This window comes from Zootermopsis nevadensis, unplaced genomic scaffold (genome assembly GCF_977971745.1).
Source record: "Zootermopsis nevadensis isolate Lab colony 2312 unplaced genomic scaffold, Znev_1.0 Znev_ptg000061l, whole genome shotgun sequence".
Lineage (NCBI taxonomy): Eukaryota > Metazoa > Arthropoda > Insecta > Blattodea > Termopsidae > Zootermopsis > Zootermopsis nevadensis.
The window spans coordinates 17,054,301-17,072,214 of NW_028259192.1; the positions used below are offsets into that span (position 1 = coordinate 17,054,301).

General features: G+C 38.2%; 2 protein-coding genes across 9 annotated transcripts in view; one reads left to right on the forward strand and one right to left on the reverse strand.

Moving 5' to 3' along the window:
- The window catches only part of LOC110836992 (lachesin), a 170,185-nt gene extending 162,138 nt beyond the window's left edge, over nucleotides 1-8,047 (reverse strand). The window contains exon 1 of the mRNA XM_022078750.2: nucleotides 6,419-8,047. Coding sequence (XP_021934442.1) covers nucleotides 6,419-6,512 — 94 coding nt within the window. The 5' untranslated portion in view covers nucleotides 6,513-8,047. The remainder of the gene's footprint in view (nucleotides 1-6,418) is intronic.
- LOC110830662 (lachesin) overlaps nucleotides 6,423-17,914 on the forward strand; it is a 555,442-nt gene continuing 543,950 nt past the window's right edge. For all 8 annotated transcript variants that reach the window (XM_087340972.1, XM_087340974.1, XM_087340973.1 and 5 more), the window contains exon 1: nucleotides 6,423-6,501. The gene's annotated coding sequence lies outside the window, so the exon portion shown is untranslated. The remainder of the gene's footprint in view (nucleotides 6,502-17,914) is intronic.

Genomic DNA, 17,914 nt, shown 5'->3' on the forward strand with positions numbered 1-17,914 from the left:
CCTCATCCGTCTCCCGAGTAAAAATTGTAATTGCCTACCCCTACTGTAGAATCATTTTAAACTCGATTTGATCATATAAACTGATTCAGCCAATGATGTGGGGTATTGGAGCCCCACCACTGTTCGGTATGGCCGATGCTGTGAGATGGGTTTTCCGTTCATATGTTATATACTTTTAAAATGGCACAGACATGCAGAACATTTTATATTGATCGCATTCTGATTCTATACATCGTGTGCATCACATATTGCAGAACAGATACAGAATTTATGGTTTTCGTGATAGTATGAGGAATAGATTGTAATACAACTGTAAGTTATTTTTGTTCTTCTCGAACGAATGCGGCGATCCTTATTACATCATAGATCATGCTTGTGCAGAAAACGGGAGTTAACCAGGACTATAGATTCGGCACAGGACCAATGGGAACTATAAACGTGCAGTTTCCACTCCCAGAAAATTCTGTCTTGTAATATGGCTTTCGTTAATTCTGGGGTTAAGTGCGTTTTGAACTGATAACATTTTTAACAATTTATCACGTTGATACCACACTTTTGTTAAGACAAGAACAGAAAGTAGATGGAAGAGTGACACTCTTTACTTTTGTGACATCTGTTGTGCACGTTCAAAGTTCTTGGAACAGCCTTTCACTTATGTGACGATCTCTTCTCTTAGGAAATATAGATCGACGGTTGTTATAGCACCAGTCAATAACCAGCTTTTATACCACCTTCCTGACAGCCGAAAATTCTCAGGTGCCAGAAAATGGTGTCTGTGACATAGAGTGGCATTTCCTCTGTGTATCACCCACAGCACAACGTTTATTCAGTATGTCTTTTGAAATGGAGATTTTTCATCGCTATAAAATTTCTTTACGGCTAATAATTCCGCCAACAAAAGAAGGGCAGAAATTAATTTTTGTCGTGTAATTTTCATGCCTTTATACACCGAATTTGTATGATAATTTTTTTGTTTTATACAATTACAATCTTTTGATGTGGATAATTAAGAAAACCCTGGAGGTCGTTAAAACCAAACAAACACAGTAAATAATTTTAATGGCAAGAACGAATTTCTTTATGTTTACGCGACAAATTTTATTTTGCGGTGTTTTCCTTCAGAAACAAATACTCTCAGTTAGTCGAGATATTTCGCATCCTTTATATATCCGAAGAAGTTTTATTGCCGTGTTAACAAGAGTTAGCTACAGATAACCTGTAATGGGCCAGATGCATCCAATCAACATCTTCACATCCTATTTCTCTTGTATCCATTTAATATTATCATCGAAAGTCGCAGTCGACACTCCCACTTCATAATCTGTTTATCCCGGGATCATTTTAAGGATTGGAGAACGGTCAGTTCTGTCAGAGTAGTCTAACTTAATAGTCTACAACCTTAGGTCATCGTCCTGATGATGGAATAGTTACTTAGAAAGAGATGGGAAGGTCATAAAGGGGTAAAGAAAAACAAGAAAGAGGATGAGGAATTGTTATACAAAATAAATCGTTTCCCGTTTAATTTAATCGAGAGTTTGTCAGTAGTCTTTACTTGTAAAAAAAAAACCTACGTTGTCAGAACATCGAATTTGAAACAGTGTATTTGTGTATGCATATCGGTATCAAGAGTGCAAACACTAAGCATCCATTCTTTTTTAACTTGAAAAGCGTTTAGTACATCAAACGACCACTCTGCACAGCCAGTGATGTTAATAATAGGGATGATGTGTTATGTCGTAATGTCGTATTTAGGACCTGCATTTAATGCTAAATAAAAATGGTTCTTTCTTATAGTGCAGTGTCTTTTCTGTGTCGGGTAAGAGACTAAATTTGAAGTGATCTAAAATCAAATTTGCCTCTTCAAACGCTGGAACGTCAGGGCGATTTCCATGTTGGAGGGTGAGTCTGTGAAAGCGTTAAAAATTTCACGGCCATCATTCATATATATTTATTACTGCGATGTCACCTTTGTGTTTTTCGCCTGATGCTGAATTCGTATAAAACTGCAAGTACTGACAGTGCATTTGCATAACAAATGAGGGGATGTTCTCTTAATTTTTTTTTGAAAGTTACACTAGTAGCTTACTGAAAGTCTGCATCGGTGAAACTCTAATTTGGAAGTATTTTTATTGTGTTAAGACTTTGTTAATCATTTATATGTAACATAAGCAGTTTTCTTATCTGTTCCATTGTCTCGTAATATATGATAATGCCTCAGCTTTTACGTCGTCCAAAGGTGGATCGGTACTTCTATTGTGTGAGCTGACAAATGTTATTTTAGTATTTATAGAAGTGGTTTGTAAAAAGTCGGCTTCTGGCCCTTTTTTTTACATTTAACCACTTCCATGCTATGAGCACAATATCTCTTTTATAAACAATGGCCTCTTCTGTGCTTGGGTTTTGCGACTCTGTTGACAGATGAAGCTAGCTGTCCGTTGGTTTTCTAAAACAAAGTTAGGTTTGTTACCTTATGTTACCACGGAGACGTATGAAACAAAAGAATTTATTCTCTTGAAAACCTTGGCAGGAAAATGTTTAAACGAACTCAGTCTGACTTGGATTTTCCATGAAGTGAGTTCTTTTGTTAGATAAAGACTCACTGCATGCAATGAAACTGAGTTCGATGCATAGGTCTGTGTTGGGAAATTGTTGCCATCAAAGCTGATTTACGTTGTGTTTCTCTCTGACCTGATGCAATGTTTATTTCATAAGTCTTATGTATCTAAATATGAAAATGGTAGATTATATTAACAGCTGTCTGTCACATCGTAAGTTATCTTTACGGCATTAAATGAGGTGTGAGAATTATTTGTGAACAAATTTTATATTTTGGAGATGTGGAAGAATCCTAACATTCCCTTAAATTGGAACTTTAGCTAAATAAAACGCAAAAGACAGCTTTTACAAGTTTCCTTCCAAATACGGATATGGATTGTTTACAGATCCTGAAATTAACAACGGATGTCCGTGTTTTAGATTTAAAATAATATGAGGAAAATAATCTTAGAATCGCAGGTATTATTATATTGTTTGTTGAATCAGATAAACTTCATGTGCTATCCGATAAATTTAAATATTAGTTGTCTTATCTATTAAGACTGATGTTGTTTTTAAATGTGTTAATGTTAAACATGATATGGAAGTTTAAAAGGACTAAATTTTCGGAATGTAAAATCGGTAATATGTGTATGAATTATCGTAACGTCCAAACTGTGTTTATCTTCTAAAAATTTAAAATGTTTTTCTGAGAATTAATTAATATAATACCTTTCGGGTTTACCTACATTTCGTCACCTATGTTTCATGCTCAGGGTAGAGTAGTTCAAAGACACGGAAAGAAAATATAACGAGCGTATGAAAACAGAACTTATCGTACCTTTAAAACTTTTTTTTTGCTTTTTTATACTTGTATTATTTATCTAGTTTTCTCGAAGTTTTACATATAACTATATTAAATGAAATTGATGCCAATAATTCAGTTCTTCCTTTTAGCAGACTTGACACTTATTTCTTACGGACAGAATCCTCGTATTACTGGTGACAGTTCAGTACTTTCCGACTTAATCTTGTGGATACAGTCCCTTGAGTTTCAGAAGCAATGTCGTGCTGTAGTAAATTGTCTTATTTTTTGTGGATTCCTGCAGCTCGCTTTTTCTTCCCGTCTGATGTTCGCAGTAAGTACTGCTTCTCCAAGAGTCACAAAGAATGACCTGTCTCCTTCCCTTTCCCTACATTCTAGCTCTTCACTTACCACGCTTAAGTTTTATTTGCTGTGTATGATATAACTGTAGAATTTGTATGACTGACAGGTGGACTAGAACAAGACTCAAAATAAACTGATATTGTACGAGGCTTCGTACTTTATTTTAGTTTATATTAATTTTCAGATATTTTGAAACAATTTTTCTTTCTCCAGTCTGAAGTAAATAAATGTACTTAGAAATGTGTCCCAGTTGATTAGCGAATTGAAGTTGATGACAACTTGAATATAATTTTAGTTGACTGTAATTTAACGATGTTTAAATCTGACATGTTAAATCTGCAATTCATTTTCTTTAAAAAGTCATGCGATAATTACGAGTGAACATTCTTCAGCTCAAGTTCTGCAACGCTATGCGTAATTAGTATTATTCCTGTTTAAAAGCGCGGTCGACTCTTTGACGCCCTGATTTTCACGGTAATGTGAAATACCCTTTTCTGTTAGATTAACTGTTTCGACTGTAATCAGTCAGTATCAGGTCTATAAATTATACATACGCAATACTTTCAGATGTTTCTAACGAGACGGATCCTAGTTCTTGATTTGATGTTACAACGATGGTTACTGCAAAATACTGATTACATTAACAATGCGCTTTTCTGATATGATGTAACCGTTCTTCAGAATTCAAAATTACACAGTGTCACAGAAACTGCAGCGCGAAACACATAGGCGGGCCATGAGTTGGTAAACTCTGGTGCAGGATGTCTTTAATCTCCCGAAAGATTTCACAGAACTGAAAAATTATATTTAAAGTGTGGCTGCAGGGATAACTTATTACGCCAGTCTGCAAAACACATCAGAGAGCATTCTACTCTGCCTTCGGGAAGTCGGTTATGATTGTCGTCTGATTTGATTAAACGCAATGCTGGAGAGAACAGATTGCCGTTTTGTTCGGTTTCGGATACTACAATCTTCTCTCTCTCTCTTTTGGCTATGAGTGAACTAGGTCACTAGAATTACAAAGTTCAGAACTCGTGCTTTATGCCTTAGAATTTTCCAGCAGACCACGCTTGTTAAATTATTGTTTTCTGTACTTAGCGATTCGTCAAGATATATTCGTAATTAATTTGTTCGCGTAAAGTACTGACGTCACAATAAGTTTTCGGCATATTGTGAATAACTATAAATATTTAATTCTTCTATCTCACTTCCCTTGCGTTTCACCTGTCTGATGAACACTAACGAAGAAACCGCGAAAATGCACAAAGAGAATTGTTATGTCCACTCTTACTTCGTTGCTAGGTCTCCATCGTGAAATCTCAGGTTCAACATAACAAGAGTAAGCAATCTTTTCATCACCGCGGGCCGCAATGCCTAATAATATTTTTGTTTAGGGATTCAGAAAATATCAGTAATGTCGTGGACATAAGCGAAACTATTTATTTAACTTTAAGATTATAGAAGGTATTCACTTGAACACTGGGTTTTGTTTTAAAGACGTCTGCTCAACCAGTTCAGATATAAGGTCACTGTTATTTTTGTAAACCTTCGGTTTTTAATATCACAGTCTTTTTTAAATAAAAACTTAGTTTTCTTTCACGTGGTCTGAACAACGAAACATTGTACCTTGCTTAAACCTGCATCTACTGGAATATTGCGCCCCGGAGAAGCTAACGTGTTTCTCCTAAAACCTGGTATCCTTTATGAGGTCTAGAGGGCCCATTTATATTCAGGATGACAAAATTGACATGTACTAAGAAGGAATTTCGCTTGTAATAATGGTTATGTATTCTTGTGTTTCTGAGTTGTGTTCATCAGGTATCCGTAAAGAAATTGTCATTATTTGTGGTACACGGAAAAGAAAAGAAAAGAAAAAATGCTGTAGCTTTGAATATTTTAATTTTCAGACAAACGTTTTGTGCAGACATAACCATCAAACTCTGTGGACAAGAATCTTTATTGTTAGTTAATGTTCAGATAGCTAGTCCAGAAATCTCTCGCCTTTTTTGGAACCATTATTTTAACCTTCACACCCGGTGTGTTAAAATAAATATTTTCTTATCAATGCCAAGATCTCTCAAGAGGAATCTTCCCTTCGGATATTGACTAAATTTTGTAAGCGTCTCTTGTGTTTCCCATGCGTGGTACGTACCACACCCAAATCATCTTCTTTCATTTGATGAACCAAATACTAACGTTGTTGAGTAAAAATTATGAAGCTCCTCACCATCTACGTTTCCACGTTCTCATCCTAATTCTCCGCCCGTTTTCTCCCAAAATTCTTCGTATGAATCAGAAACGGGAGTTCAAAAGAAGGCGAATTAATACCAACGAGCATCTGAGAATTCGTCAGGGGCGGAACATTTATGTCGACTGTATTAGGCGGGATAACGTTTTCAATAACAAAGAATAACATTTTCTGTCTAACGTTCGTGGTTTAGTGGCACTCCACACACAGCAGGACCTATCAGCCAAAATGCATCATTAGCCAGGTAAAGCCAGCCAGGTGTTGTTAGACAGTTAACTGAGGGTTTTGCTCGGAGCGAAATGTTAACCAGGCTAATGCGGCTAACATGAAACCCACATGTCTTAAGTAATTCTTTCCAATAAGTCATCTTGTTTTAAGCAGATGTTTCGGAGCAAAACCACGTGTACATGCGGGTACTAAACATCATGTAAGATTACACTAGAAGTTGTAAAAGAATTCTGTTTTACCTTGCAGCCCTGCACACCAGCCGAGAATGATGAGTAGCGGCCACCACACAAGTCCACGTCGGATACGCACCATGGCGCACCAGGTACAGTACATGGCACACCAGTAATGTCTTTCGCTTGTAGTCTCTTATCTTAAGCCTCACACCAGTAATGATTTACATAACAAAATTATCTGGCGGAATCCCATCCTTAGTTTTTTGTATTGCACTGTGGAAGACATACCGCGCGCACCAAAAACACACACGCACACTTACACTTCATTGATTGTCCCGATGGAGAAAGTCACTTAGCCTAATTTCCATCAAAACATCTATTTCACACCGCAAATCCACATCAAACTCCTATTATTAGTTTTTATATTCGTCTTTTGTAATAAATTTGGCACAACTTAATATTAACGGGATGATATGCAATAATACACTGATCTGTTTTATTCGTAAAATAATTAATTAATTTTGATGTGGTTGCGCAAGTTTTTAAATGTAGAAGCAGGAATTATCGTGGACTGACCTTGCAACAAGTCACACTGGGGAACACCGACACCTGTCCGGGACCACACAACAGCAAGTGGGCGTGGTGAAGGGAGGGGAACAAGGTGCAAATAATTTTGTTTGCGTACACCGAACTACTACTTTGATATCTGATCGAATTCAGAACTTATGAAGGTCACTCAAAATGAAGAACTCTTCAAGTGGGCACTTAAATTATATAAATATATAGCCTCAGATTGTGTTACTCACAATGGACTTTGTTTTGAAAATACTCTCAAAACTCGTTCTTGTTAGAATTTCGTTTAAATTGCAGCTGGAGCTATTTATTATGACTGCAGAATATCTACGGAACATTCCACGATAAAAATGTTGTTTTTGAATCTCAGATTTATAAATACATTTATTTGCTAACAGCACGTACGGTGTCGAAAAGAATTAAGAGCCCACACGATACTTTAGTTAAGAATAGCAAATAGTCGCTGTTTTCTTGCAAAGTTGACGTACAGTTAAAGTTCTTCCAAGCGTCCCAGCGCTACGCGATGTTTACAAGTTGGATTCCGAAGAGGAAACTCCAAGAAACTTCCTAATGCGCTCCAGTTTCAGTCCACTTGTTGGGAGATCAAAAAGAGAAAGTTTACATAAAAACATCACTACAAAGATAATCCGAAGATAAGGTTCTTTTATGTCAGGTTCACAAACGTGTTTTCAACAAAGACTTATGTGCAGAAAGATACCAAGTCTGATTTGACACTGTTAAGGAAAAAAACCCGTTGAATTGTTTCCGTAGGCCACATAAAAGTTTTATAAAATAATCGGAAATCTTCGTCGATGGAAAACGGTTATAATTTCCAGTTGGAATGTAGGAAATTTGTTTGAACTGTGAGATTTTTTGCTGTTTGTGTCTTGATATAACCTGCGAGTACTTGGAGATGCGTTACCAGTTGCTTTGTATCGATATGTTGTTGATGTGCATTATCACGTACGGCGTGACGCCCACTTGCGCACCGTTTGCCGTTCGTATCGGTCTGGTGGAACCAAAGCAACTGAAATGTTGCAAGCTATCGGAGCCGTGGGTTTCGTTCACAAGTAGAGGGAAGCTGGGATCCACTACTTGGCAAAGCTGACCCCCCCTAGCTGTTCCAGCGTATCCCCTCCAAAATGCACAACGGCCTTGCGCATTGGCGCCAACAGCGGTAGCAGCCGTGCCGATGTGCTGTTGGTCGTCGTCCTAGTATTTCTATGACGGCACCAAGTGATGCTCTTGCTGTGAACATATTCCCAATTTCCTGCCCTGAAATGCAATGCCTTTCGTGTTCCACGGTTGTCCTCCACCACCGCCATTTCCAACCGCTCGCTTGTAATATCCGTGTTCCACTTTGGAATGCTCAAAATAGATTTCTTTTTCCCCCTTTTTTATAAAATGCTTTAAGACCTTCGTGCGTAGGAACTATCGGTCTGAAGAGATGGACGTGCAGACTGAAATGTAAAGTATTGAATCTGAGAAGCTAATTAATGTTCTTAGCAGCAGATACGTGATGAATACGGAGCTCTCAGTACTTAGTTTTCAGTTACCAAATATAACTTTGATGCACGACTCGGAAATTAAAAATTCACATTAAGAAATGAGAATATTAACACTGCTAATAAATATATGTTAATTATGTGCGTCGCTTTTATAATGCGATGTCTGAAACTTACATCACGCAAAGCGTTAGAAAATATTGGCCCCGACACTTGGCTCTCTAACTTCAGAACTCTAGCGCTGAACCCATTTCTGAAGCGTATGTCTATTTTGTGTCATGTTTAAATTCTTTTTAATAATTTCTTTACATTTCGGCATAAAATATCTTAGACGTCTCTTATTTTTTAATATAAACATAAATTAAAATGGTTGACTCCAGTCTGCAAGAAATGGAAGACGAAATATTTTCTGGTCGTATTCAGAAAGTTATTTCATTAACCTTTTTGCTGTTGACCTTGAATACAAGGATGGTATTTTTACACTTACAGTTTGCTCCCATGATTCTTTTTTGAAGAAAGAAAAAGAAAAGTGGATTCAGGGAGAGGTGATGAGAAAAGACGATAATTAAAAGAAAACAGAAATCTAACGGAAAACGATTTTAAGTCTGAAGGAACAGAAATTCCTGAGACACCACGGGGCACAGCGAATCTAATCACGGGAGCATAGGCCCACAGAGAGAACGAGTGAATGCTTAAAAGTTTACAGATAATCTTATACTTTTCAGTTGCCATTTTGTCTGTCACTTCAATCGATGTGCTTTTCGTTTATGGCGCTGGAAGAGTACCTCCAGGCAATTAAATGCACCTCTTTGGCAGAACGTACAATTAATCGGTCTATAAAATAAATATATAAAGCTTTGTAATGAATTATATGACAGAAAGAACAGGTATTTGCTGGAATTTGAAGAAGTGTTATTTATATTTTCGCTGCGACGTCCATTCCGAATCTTTTGTCATCTTCCTTCATCGGAAGCTAGGGCTTGAAACTGACCATTCCCCGTGACGTGATGTGTTAACACTGGAAAGTCGTGTCGCCATTCTCAGCGTTGGTATTGCAGAGGTAAAAATAATAAGTTACAGGAGTTCAGTTAATATTTGAGAACTTTTTCTGGAATGTGGGGCCACATGTGGGAGTACAGAAGTATGTGAAAGTTGTTTTCACTACACTAAGTGTTGCTACACAGTGGAATAAAGGGAAAGATTGAAAGAGACAGTGACAGAATGATAGAGGGGGGGGGGATCTTATTATAATAATGCGATTCCAACGGCGTCAGCTGCAGATGACATTTTCCTGGAGTGTAGAGAGTCGGAAACATTCGAAATTTATCGTTGCGAAAATAAAAAGTCTCCTTATTTTCAAAAATGTCCTCTATGTTTTCCGATGAAGCCACATTTTACAAACTCGAAAGAAACAATTTAGAGCTATGACCACGTTGTAATTTGTCTCCATTGATTTAATTTCGTGTTGGGACGGTTTTTATAATCATGACCATTTGTCTGCAGGAGAGGTACAGCTTCCAGTGATAATGAAACCTTTTGTATCTGTAACATACTGGATGTCTGTGCATAGACCTGTTATAGCGCAGAAGGTCATCGCAATGATAAGAATTGAAAGTAGTCTCAGGATATGGCATGATTAGCTAAATAACAAAAGGATTGTTTCCCAGTCTACCGCGATTTTTGGTAGCGGGAGTAATTATAAATGGCTAGAGTTATATGGAAACAACTGTACTTTGAGTGTAATAAACCTTAGCGTAGCGTAATAATTATAAAGCGTTCGCCAAAATGTGACCTGTATGAATAACGGAGATTCAGTTTTGGGATTTACCGCGCGGTGATTCCCCGGACGTCGAATTCCTCATTCAGCCACTTCGGTGCGCAGAGACACATGTAGGTCTTCGTATGAGATTCCGCATCGTTGTTGTTGCCGTCCAATTTTTATAAAATTTGTAAATTGCAGACAGACGTCTGTAAATTCCCCCCGATATTAAATTTTTATGAAAATCCATGAAGATGAAGGCAGAAAGGACCTATGAAACGTCTTTAAACTTATACGAGACTACACGGTGCAACAATCCAGAAGACACCATCTTCGGACTTACCGCCGTGAAAACCTCAAATCCTGCTTGGGAACAAATGACATACAGATTTAAATGTATGTAATTTTATCAGGTAATACTGTCTCTGAGACAGGACGGCAGAATTTACTTTGCATTGGCCTGTAATGATCAGTCCCCCACCCAGCAGGTCCGCTGAAGTTCGTACCACTGTGGATGTTTCTCGCATAACAGCAGAGCGGATGAGGTCGCACGATTTCACAGTTTACAAGCGTATTATGTAGCAGGGTGGAACGACGTTAACATATGAAGCCATTTCTATTTCTGACACATTTAATTGGTTGTTAAAAAGTCGCATCGTCAGTTCCTGCCAATAAATATTTGCGATTGGTAATTCCGAGCTGACTTGTGGACATGTGGAGATGTCATACATACATGACAGCTGCCATTCGGATGACACTTTTATAACCACCCGAGGATCGAGGATATATCGCCCTCATGCTGCGTGTCGCTTGGTGGGTGGGAAACAGATCTGTCTAAATTATGCCCTAGGTCCATTATGATTATTAACGTCTTCCATTGCATATATAAAAGAGGAGCGTTAGTTCCCGGTATTTGATGGAGTACAAATAGTTGCAGTGTAGTTGATGCTTGAAATGATATCGTGTAATTTATTTCTGATGATTAATCACTTTCTTTATCATGGTCCGTCTCTTCGCTGTATAGAAAGAAACGAATAAAGAAGATAAGAGATTGCAAACAAGAAACAAGGAAATAAAACAAAGGAGACAGTCCATGAAACTGGAAGATCAAACATTGAGAAAAGCGAGCTTAAAGAACAATCCTTGTTTGTTATTTTCAGAATGTATCCATGCTCCTATATTATATAATATGGTTATACAACGTGCGCGTAGCGTAAAAATTCTGGCGCAATCGCTAGAATTTGACATTTGCAAATGGTTAGAAATTTCCAGGTTAGGGATTGCCCATCCAGTCAGTTCCTCTCGCAAAATTGCTTGTGAGCGTCGTTTAGTTCACTTTGCATATTACATCTTCTGTTGTCAGATCTTAACTAAAATGGGGAAGTGTCGACCTCGCGAAAATTTATTCAGCTGTTATCCAGTTATAATATACGGACAGTCGGACAGACACGCGTAACGAAATTAATAGACTTAGTTTTGCAACCAACTTACAAAGGGTGCTGAATATTGTCGTATTTGTTATAATTTTTTTGTAGATTTCATAATGTTACGTTTTGCGCTTAACAGAATGTATTTTAAGAATGGAGACTGAGAAAGAGAAGGTTAGAATAAATTCGTTGCATTTTTGTCGGAGAATAAATGTATGTATAGTTCTCTAACACCGGCCATAACTCGACCCAGAGGTGCCTCGTGACTAGAATGTCTGAGTGTGTTGGAGGATGAAGGTCGCTAAGAGTCAGACGTGATACCACATCGACCCCCACAACGATTTTCCTTTCAAACTGCCAACGGACAGAGCAAACAATCAGATTTCATTTTGGAGTTTCAGAGCGGTATATGACTTTACTTCTAAGTACCTGACGTTCTGTTAAAGAATTCCCTAAAGCTATTTGTGGGAGGGATTGGAGAGAAATAACCAGTGTGGCGAAGTCCATTTGATGATGACTTAATTTTGTTTCGTTAGCATAAGACAAGGACTATTCTGTGTTGTATGAAATAGAATATCGAACATGTCAGCATATAGTATGTGTATGTGTTTCAGTTATTTTAATAACTGAAATTTGAATAGAGTATCTGATAACATCATTAGACAGAGCCGTTCGTCAGAAGCGGTTAGGTTCTCAGATGATAACGAAATTTCTCGCCTTTTATGAAACCTGAAGCTATTTGTCAGTCCAAATACTTAGGCAACTCTTACATTCTGTCTTGACGTATTTCCTTACGAAACATTGCTCGGTATTCACTCAGAATTTCCTGTAATCAATCGTATTCGTCTAGACTGATTAGGAACCGCTGAGCTGTAGAAAAATATTCGTATTGCTTCCTCTTTCTATAAACCAGAAACATTTTATAAACGACACTTTCATTTAAATTTATAAAGCGGGCTATTTGGGTACAAGAGAAGATGTTAATATTCCCAGGTACTTATATGCGTTTACATTCACGAGTGTAATCTATATTGTAACTGAAATAGAATAAAACTTAAAACTGAGAATATAAAATAAGCAAACAAACAAACTATTAACACTATAAATGACACTAGTGCCAAAAGCGTTTCGACTTCGAGAGGTCATCATCAGTGGCAAAAGGGAATTAATTTGTCATTTATAATATTAATAGTTTTTCTGCTTATTTTATATTCTAATACACTACACGGTATGCAAAGTTTTAAGATTAAAGCTGAGATTTAAAAGAAGCTTCCGAAACGTGTTATCTGGAAAACAGTTCCTTCATTTCTGCCTGTGTCAAAACAAACAGGCCTATATCTTAAGATCACATAAAATAAGAAAGCTAATTAACTGTGTATTTTTGTTTTCAGGCCAAATAAACTCAAATTATTGTGTATATAATTTAAATCAATTTGATGTTATCGTTTGCAGACCTACGTCTGTATTATTTCTTGCAAATACTCGCATTTCATCCTCCTTACTTTCAACACCAGTAATAGCCTACTAAATGTAATTTCTGAAGACAAAAAACAAAAAAACAAATGGGTTTTCAAAAATATTTATGAGCACGAGCAGCTTCAGTTTGGCTTGTACTTGCGACCGTTGTCATAAGTGTCGTGAGTTGGTGCCACACGGACGTTCCTCAACCGCCCAGCACCCTTCATAGCAGTTATTGACCACTGAACAGCGAGATGAAAGGAGAAACAATTCCGGCTACGTATCAGTTACACCCTGTTACAGTTTTACTTTGATCCTATTAAATCACTGGCTACCCAGTTTTATTGATACAGGTCGGTCGGAGGTCGCGATGCTGTTGAATTAGTTACGTGGAATTTTTCCTCTACGAATTAGCGTCCTGCTCTGACAGAACAGAACTCATTCATCCCAGTTCTTTGCTGCCTTCTGCATTCCATTATTACAATTATGGCATTTTGTTAACACAGATTGGAATTTTTTGCATTGTTTGAAGTCACAAAAACGCGACAGCGTTGGTGGAGGATTTAAATTAAAAACTAAACAAAGAAGAAAAAAATGTCAAACGGACATTGAAACACAGTTTGAACAAATTTTAAAGAAAATTGTATTACGCTGTGTTAAAATTGCATTAAGGCCAAAACTAAAATACGAGGCGCGTCCCAAAAGTAAGTTTCCCACTCGTCCCACAGCTAGCAAACCTTATATTGCGCGAAGCGACTGTGCGTACGTGATAGAGCAATGACGTAGCATGGCGCATGCACTAACGGCACTTCCCGCGTTCTCACAGTAGCATCGTTGCAGCTGTTGAAGATGGAGGTTCTTATTCCAGCTCCCGCCGACTGTGAAGTGCGGTCAGTGATAACGCTAGGCCGCACACGGCTCGACGGACAGCAAGTCTCCTGCAGGAGTTCAGCTGGGAGGTGTTTAATCATTCACCCTACAGCCCGGACCTCGCTCCCAGTGATTTCCATCTTTTCCTACACCTCAAGAAATTCCTGTCCGGTCAGCGTCAGCGTTTTGAGAATGACAGAGAGGCGGAGATGGTTGTCACACAGTGGTTCCAATCCCAGGCGGCAGACTTCTACGACACAGGTATTCAAACGTTGGTCCCACGGTATGACAAATGTCTCAATTCCGGTGGCGAATATGTTGAAAAATAGCTGGACACTTGCTGTATCTGTTGCAATAAATATTTCCATGAAATTGTGTTTTGTGTCTGTAAACGGCCCCAGGGAAACTTACTTTTGGGACGCGCCTCGTATTAAGTCACAATCACAGTTAGCGATTCTTTATCGTTAGTTTTATCGGCCAAGTAGTTTTTACGCAATTTTCTGTTATCTCTCTCCTCAACTTTTATTCATCGTGGTATTATATCAAATTTCATAGTGGATAATTAATGTTAAATGTTATAAACTAATTTAATTGTTAAACTGTAACCATTTAATGTGGTCCCGTTTCTTCAATTATTTGTCGATATGGTTCTCTGCAAATCCCGCTAAAGCTCATACAGGAAAATCCGACCTATTGAATGAATCGTCATAGTCCTAATGTACATTTCCAAACATATGCTGGAAATCCATTTAATAGCAATACTGAATGACACAACACGTGGGCCATGTGTGGTCACATCCTCTCTACAACGCATACCATACTTCTCTGCCTACTCGTAGTGCGGAATAATCTTACGTCATTACCTCTTGTATGAAACATTTTTCATAATGGGATGTGTCGTCACATAAAGGAACACTTGCTAAATATCTGTGCAGTATTAGTTGAAAGAATTGCATGAAGTGATACTTCATAGTCTTCACATTTGAGCCTAGCATTAATGCTAGGAAAACTAGAAAACCAAGGAGAACGAAACGTTGTAACTAGCTTGGATGAAACAGAAAATTTATACTAATCACTGGTTGAAGAATGTTACGGAAAAAACCGAATCGGGAGAATGAAATGTATAAATGAGAATGATATTTAAATTAATTGTTAATGTGTCTATAGGATAGAAATTTTGTTAACACTTTTAAACCGTCTGTGTTAATAACAACATGAAATGTCCTAAATTATAAAAATATACCGATATACTCCGCCACGGTGGTCTAGCGGTTAGAACGCTGGCTTTGTAATCCTGGGGTCTCGGGTTCAATTCCCGGCGGTGCCCGAATTTATAACTTGTGTTGGGCAAGACCGTGGTCTAGGCAACGCGGAGTTTTCCTCCGGGGGCTTCCCCGGTTTCTCCGTGGCATCGCAACAATTACTCCATTCACACACAGAAGAAGGCAATGGCAAACCACTTCTGGATCATCTGCCAAGAACGTATATGAACAGGTCCCAATCCGAGAAAAGGATGGAAGGATCCTGTTCATATGGACCTGTCGTCAGACAGAACACTAAATAATAATAATAACCGATATACTGGGCAGTAACATGCAGCAGTTATAGAAGCCATTACTAACTTCCTTGCCTCAAGGTCACAGAAAAATCTAACGACGTTAAAAGACTTAAAGAGTGTCTGGGGCGAGTGAAGACAGCTTAGAACTTGCGGCAAAGCTAAGATATTTGACATTAAGTTTCTTGGTAAGGCGACTGTGGGACTTGTCAAGTCATTTCGTGGCCTTGAAGCGTGCAAATTTGTGACGGCTACTGTATTTACTTGTAACCAATATTTGCTTAGGCATTTACCATTAGTGTGTATTCGTAACGATTATACGTTCTGTTATTAAGCTATTGTCGCGAGAATAACTGGGTCTAAATGTGTCGACGCATCAAAATTGCAAAGTCTGCCTTCTCTGACGACCACAGACACAACCCGATCGCCGGATTCGTTTCAGTTTGATTCCTCCTGGAGCCTGGAGTGGTCATTTTCACCCACTTGCTGACCCATGGGTAGGCGGACAGATCTTGGATTCCTGTCAAGTAGAAAATGGTAGCTGATTGCATGTGACAGAATGTCGGAGTTCAGTATCTGCAGAACTTCGCGTTTATTGAAGTTTAAACCGACTCCTGTCAGTGAACGTGAGTAGATGACGTCTTACAACGTTACTTCTCTAGAGACATTATTACACTTTCGTAACAGGAACTGGCTCCAGCTAAGAGCAGACAGATCGGGAAGGCCCCCCAGCTCTTAAGACGTCTCATTTTAATCGCGCTCATCGAAAAGATTATATCAGCGGTGACGAGCGGAACACATGACTAAAGTTGACCGTGTTCTTTGCCACTCATTCGCGTGTTTATTGGCATTGATGCTGACTCTTTGTAAACAAACTGGTTTCACTTTACGGCTGAAGATGGCGGTGTCTTAAAAAACGTTGCTCTGTACCTTCAAGTCCACACGTCTTTACGATCAACACCGACGCTGACAGCAATTATATTACAATTAAAATGTTACTTCTTGGTAAACATTGTCGAAGAAATAATTTTGACTAAATACGAAAGAGTTAATTTACGACTGATTTATTATAATTACTTCGTTAAATATCTACTACATTTCAAATTGTTTGTAAGAAGAGTGTTATAGAGCAACTACAGAAATAATTTGTTGTGTGTGTACTTGAAAGCGTGGCTTTTTAGGAGAATTCATGTGTGAATAATCTGCTTTTGTTTAACGCTAATTCATAGCAATGCCATAATACGACCAGCAAGAGAAGATGAGAAAAGGGGACACCCGAGGCTGTAATGAAAAACAAATGTTGAAGTGGATCTGAAATCATCGGTATGTGAGGGCGAAGTCTTGATTTAAGTTTCTCTTTATACTGGATGCAAAACATCTGCAAGCTTTAGCTGCTTCACAGTGGGGGTGGCGGCAAAGATGGGAAGGTCAAGAGGGGTAGTTATGCGCTGGCTGTCGCTTCTACGCCCACCCCCGAACCTCGGCTAGCTGACCAGCAAGGTATATTCGTAACGTTTAATGATGCTCGGGGATATCTTGCGACAAGTACAGGCTGTAGGATCCATTGGCTCGCTTTTGAAAGCAAGCCGGCGAGCATTCGGGTTTCATAAGGTCACCAGTTTCTCAATAAGGGCTCTTGGAATTATTAGTTCACATTTAAAATAATAAAAGATGCTATGGAATTTCTACGTGTTCCGTAAAAAAAAAACTCTATCTGCGTCCTAATATTTCCCCCCATAGATTGTTTTAACAATAGGTAGCCATTTCTGAAGCGGTTTAGGCTGTTATAATTATAACGATTTTCACAACGATTATAATCGATGTGAAAATCGTTATGAACTTCGATACTGTTGCGTTAATGAAGTGTGTGACAATTGCCGATGTTCAGGTAACGCCCCAGTAACTGTCTCACATGACAAACCAGTTTCATCTGGGATACAGTTCCACGTTAATTTAGAAGCGAGCAGGCCAACTTCCATTAGAGTGTTCATAAAATATGACGTCTCTTTAAGAATATTGGTATTCGTATTATAATGTGGTGTCAGTTGCAGGAAGTTTCCTTGCATAATATTACATTACATGGCGAAACTATTATCTGGAATTTCATTTCCGTTGAATGTTAAGACAATGAAGGCACAAACATTGCGTTTTAATTGAACATGGCTCGTAACAGTGGCTTGGTTAATTACTGAACTGTGGTATAAGCAGTCCTGGTATTCTGTTTATTTAAGGCGTTTATTACACACAGCAGAAACCTCCATTTGACTGCAGGTATGAACTCTCTGATGCGAGATAACGTTCTTGTACTGTGTTTTATTATTTTCTACCCTTCCATCCGGACAACATTTCTTTCTGTCTGAGAGCAACGTATCGTCCATAATAATTCATTTCCTTATTCGTTCGCCGTTATAACAT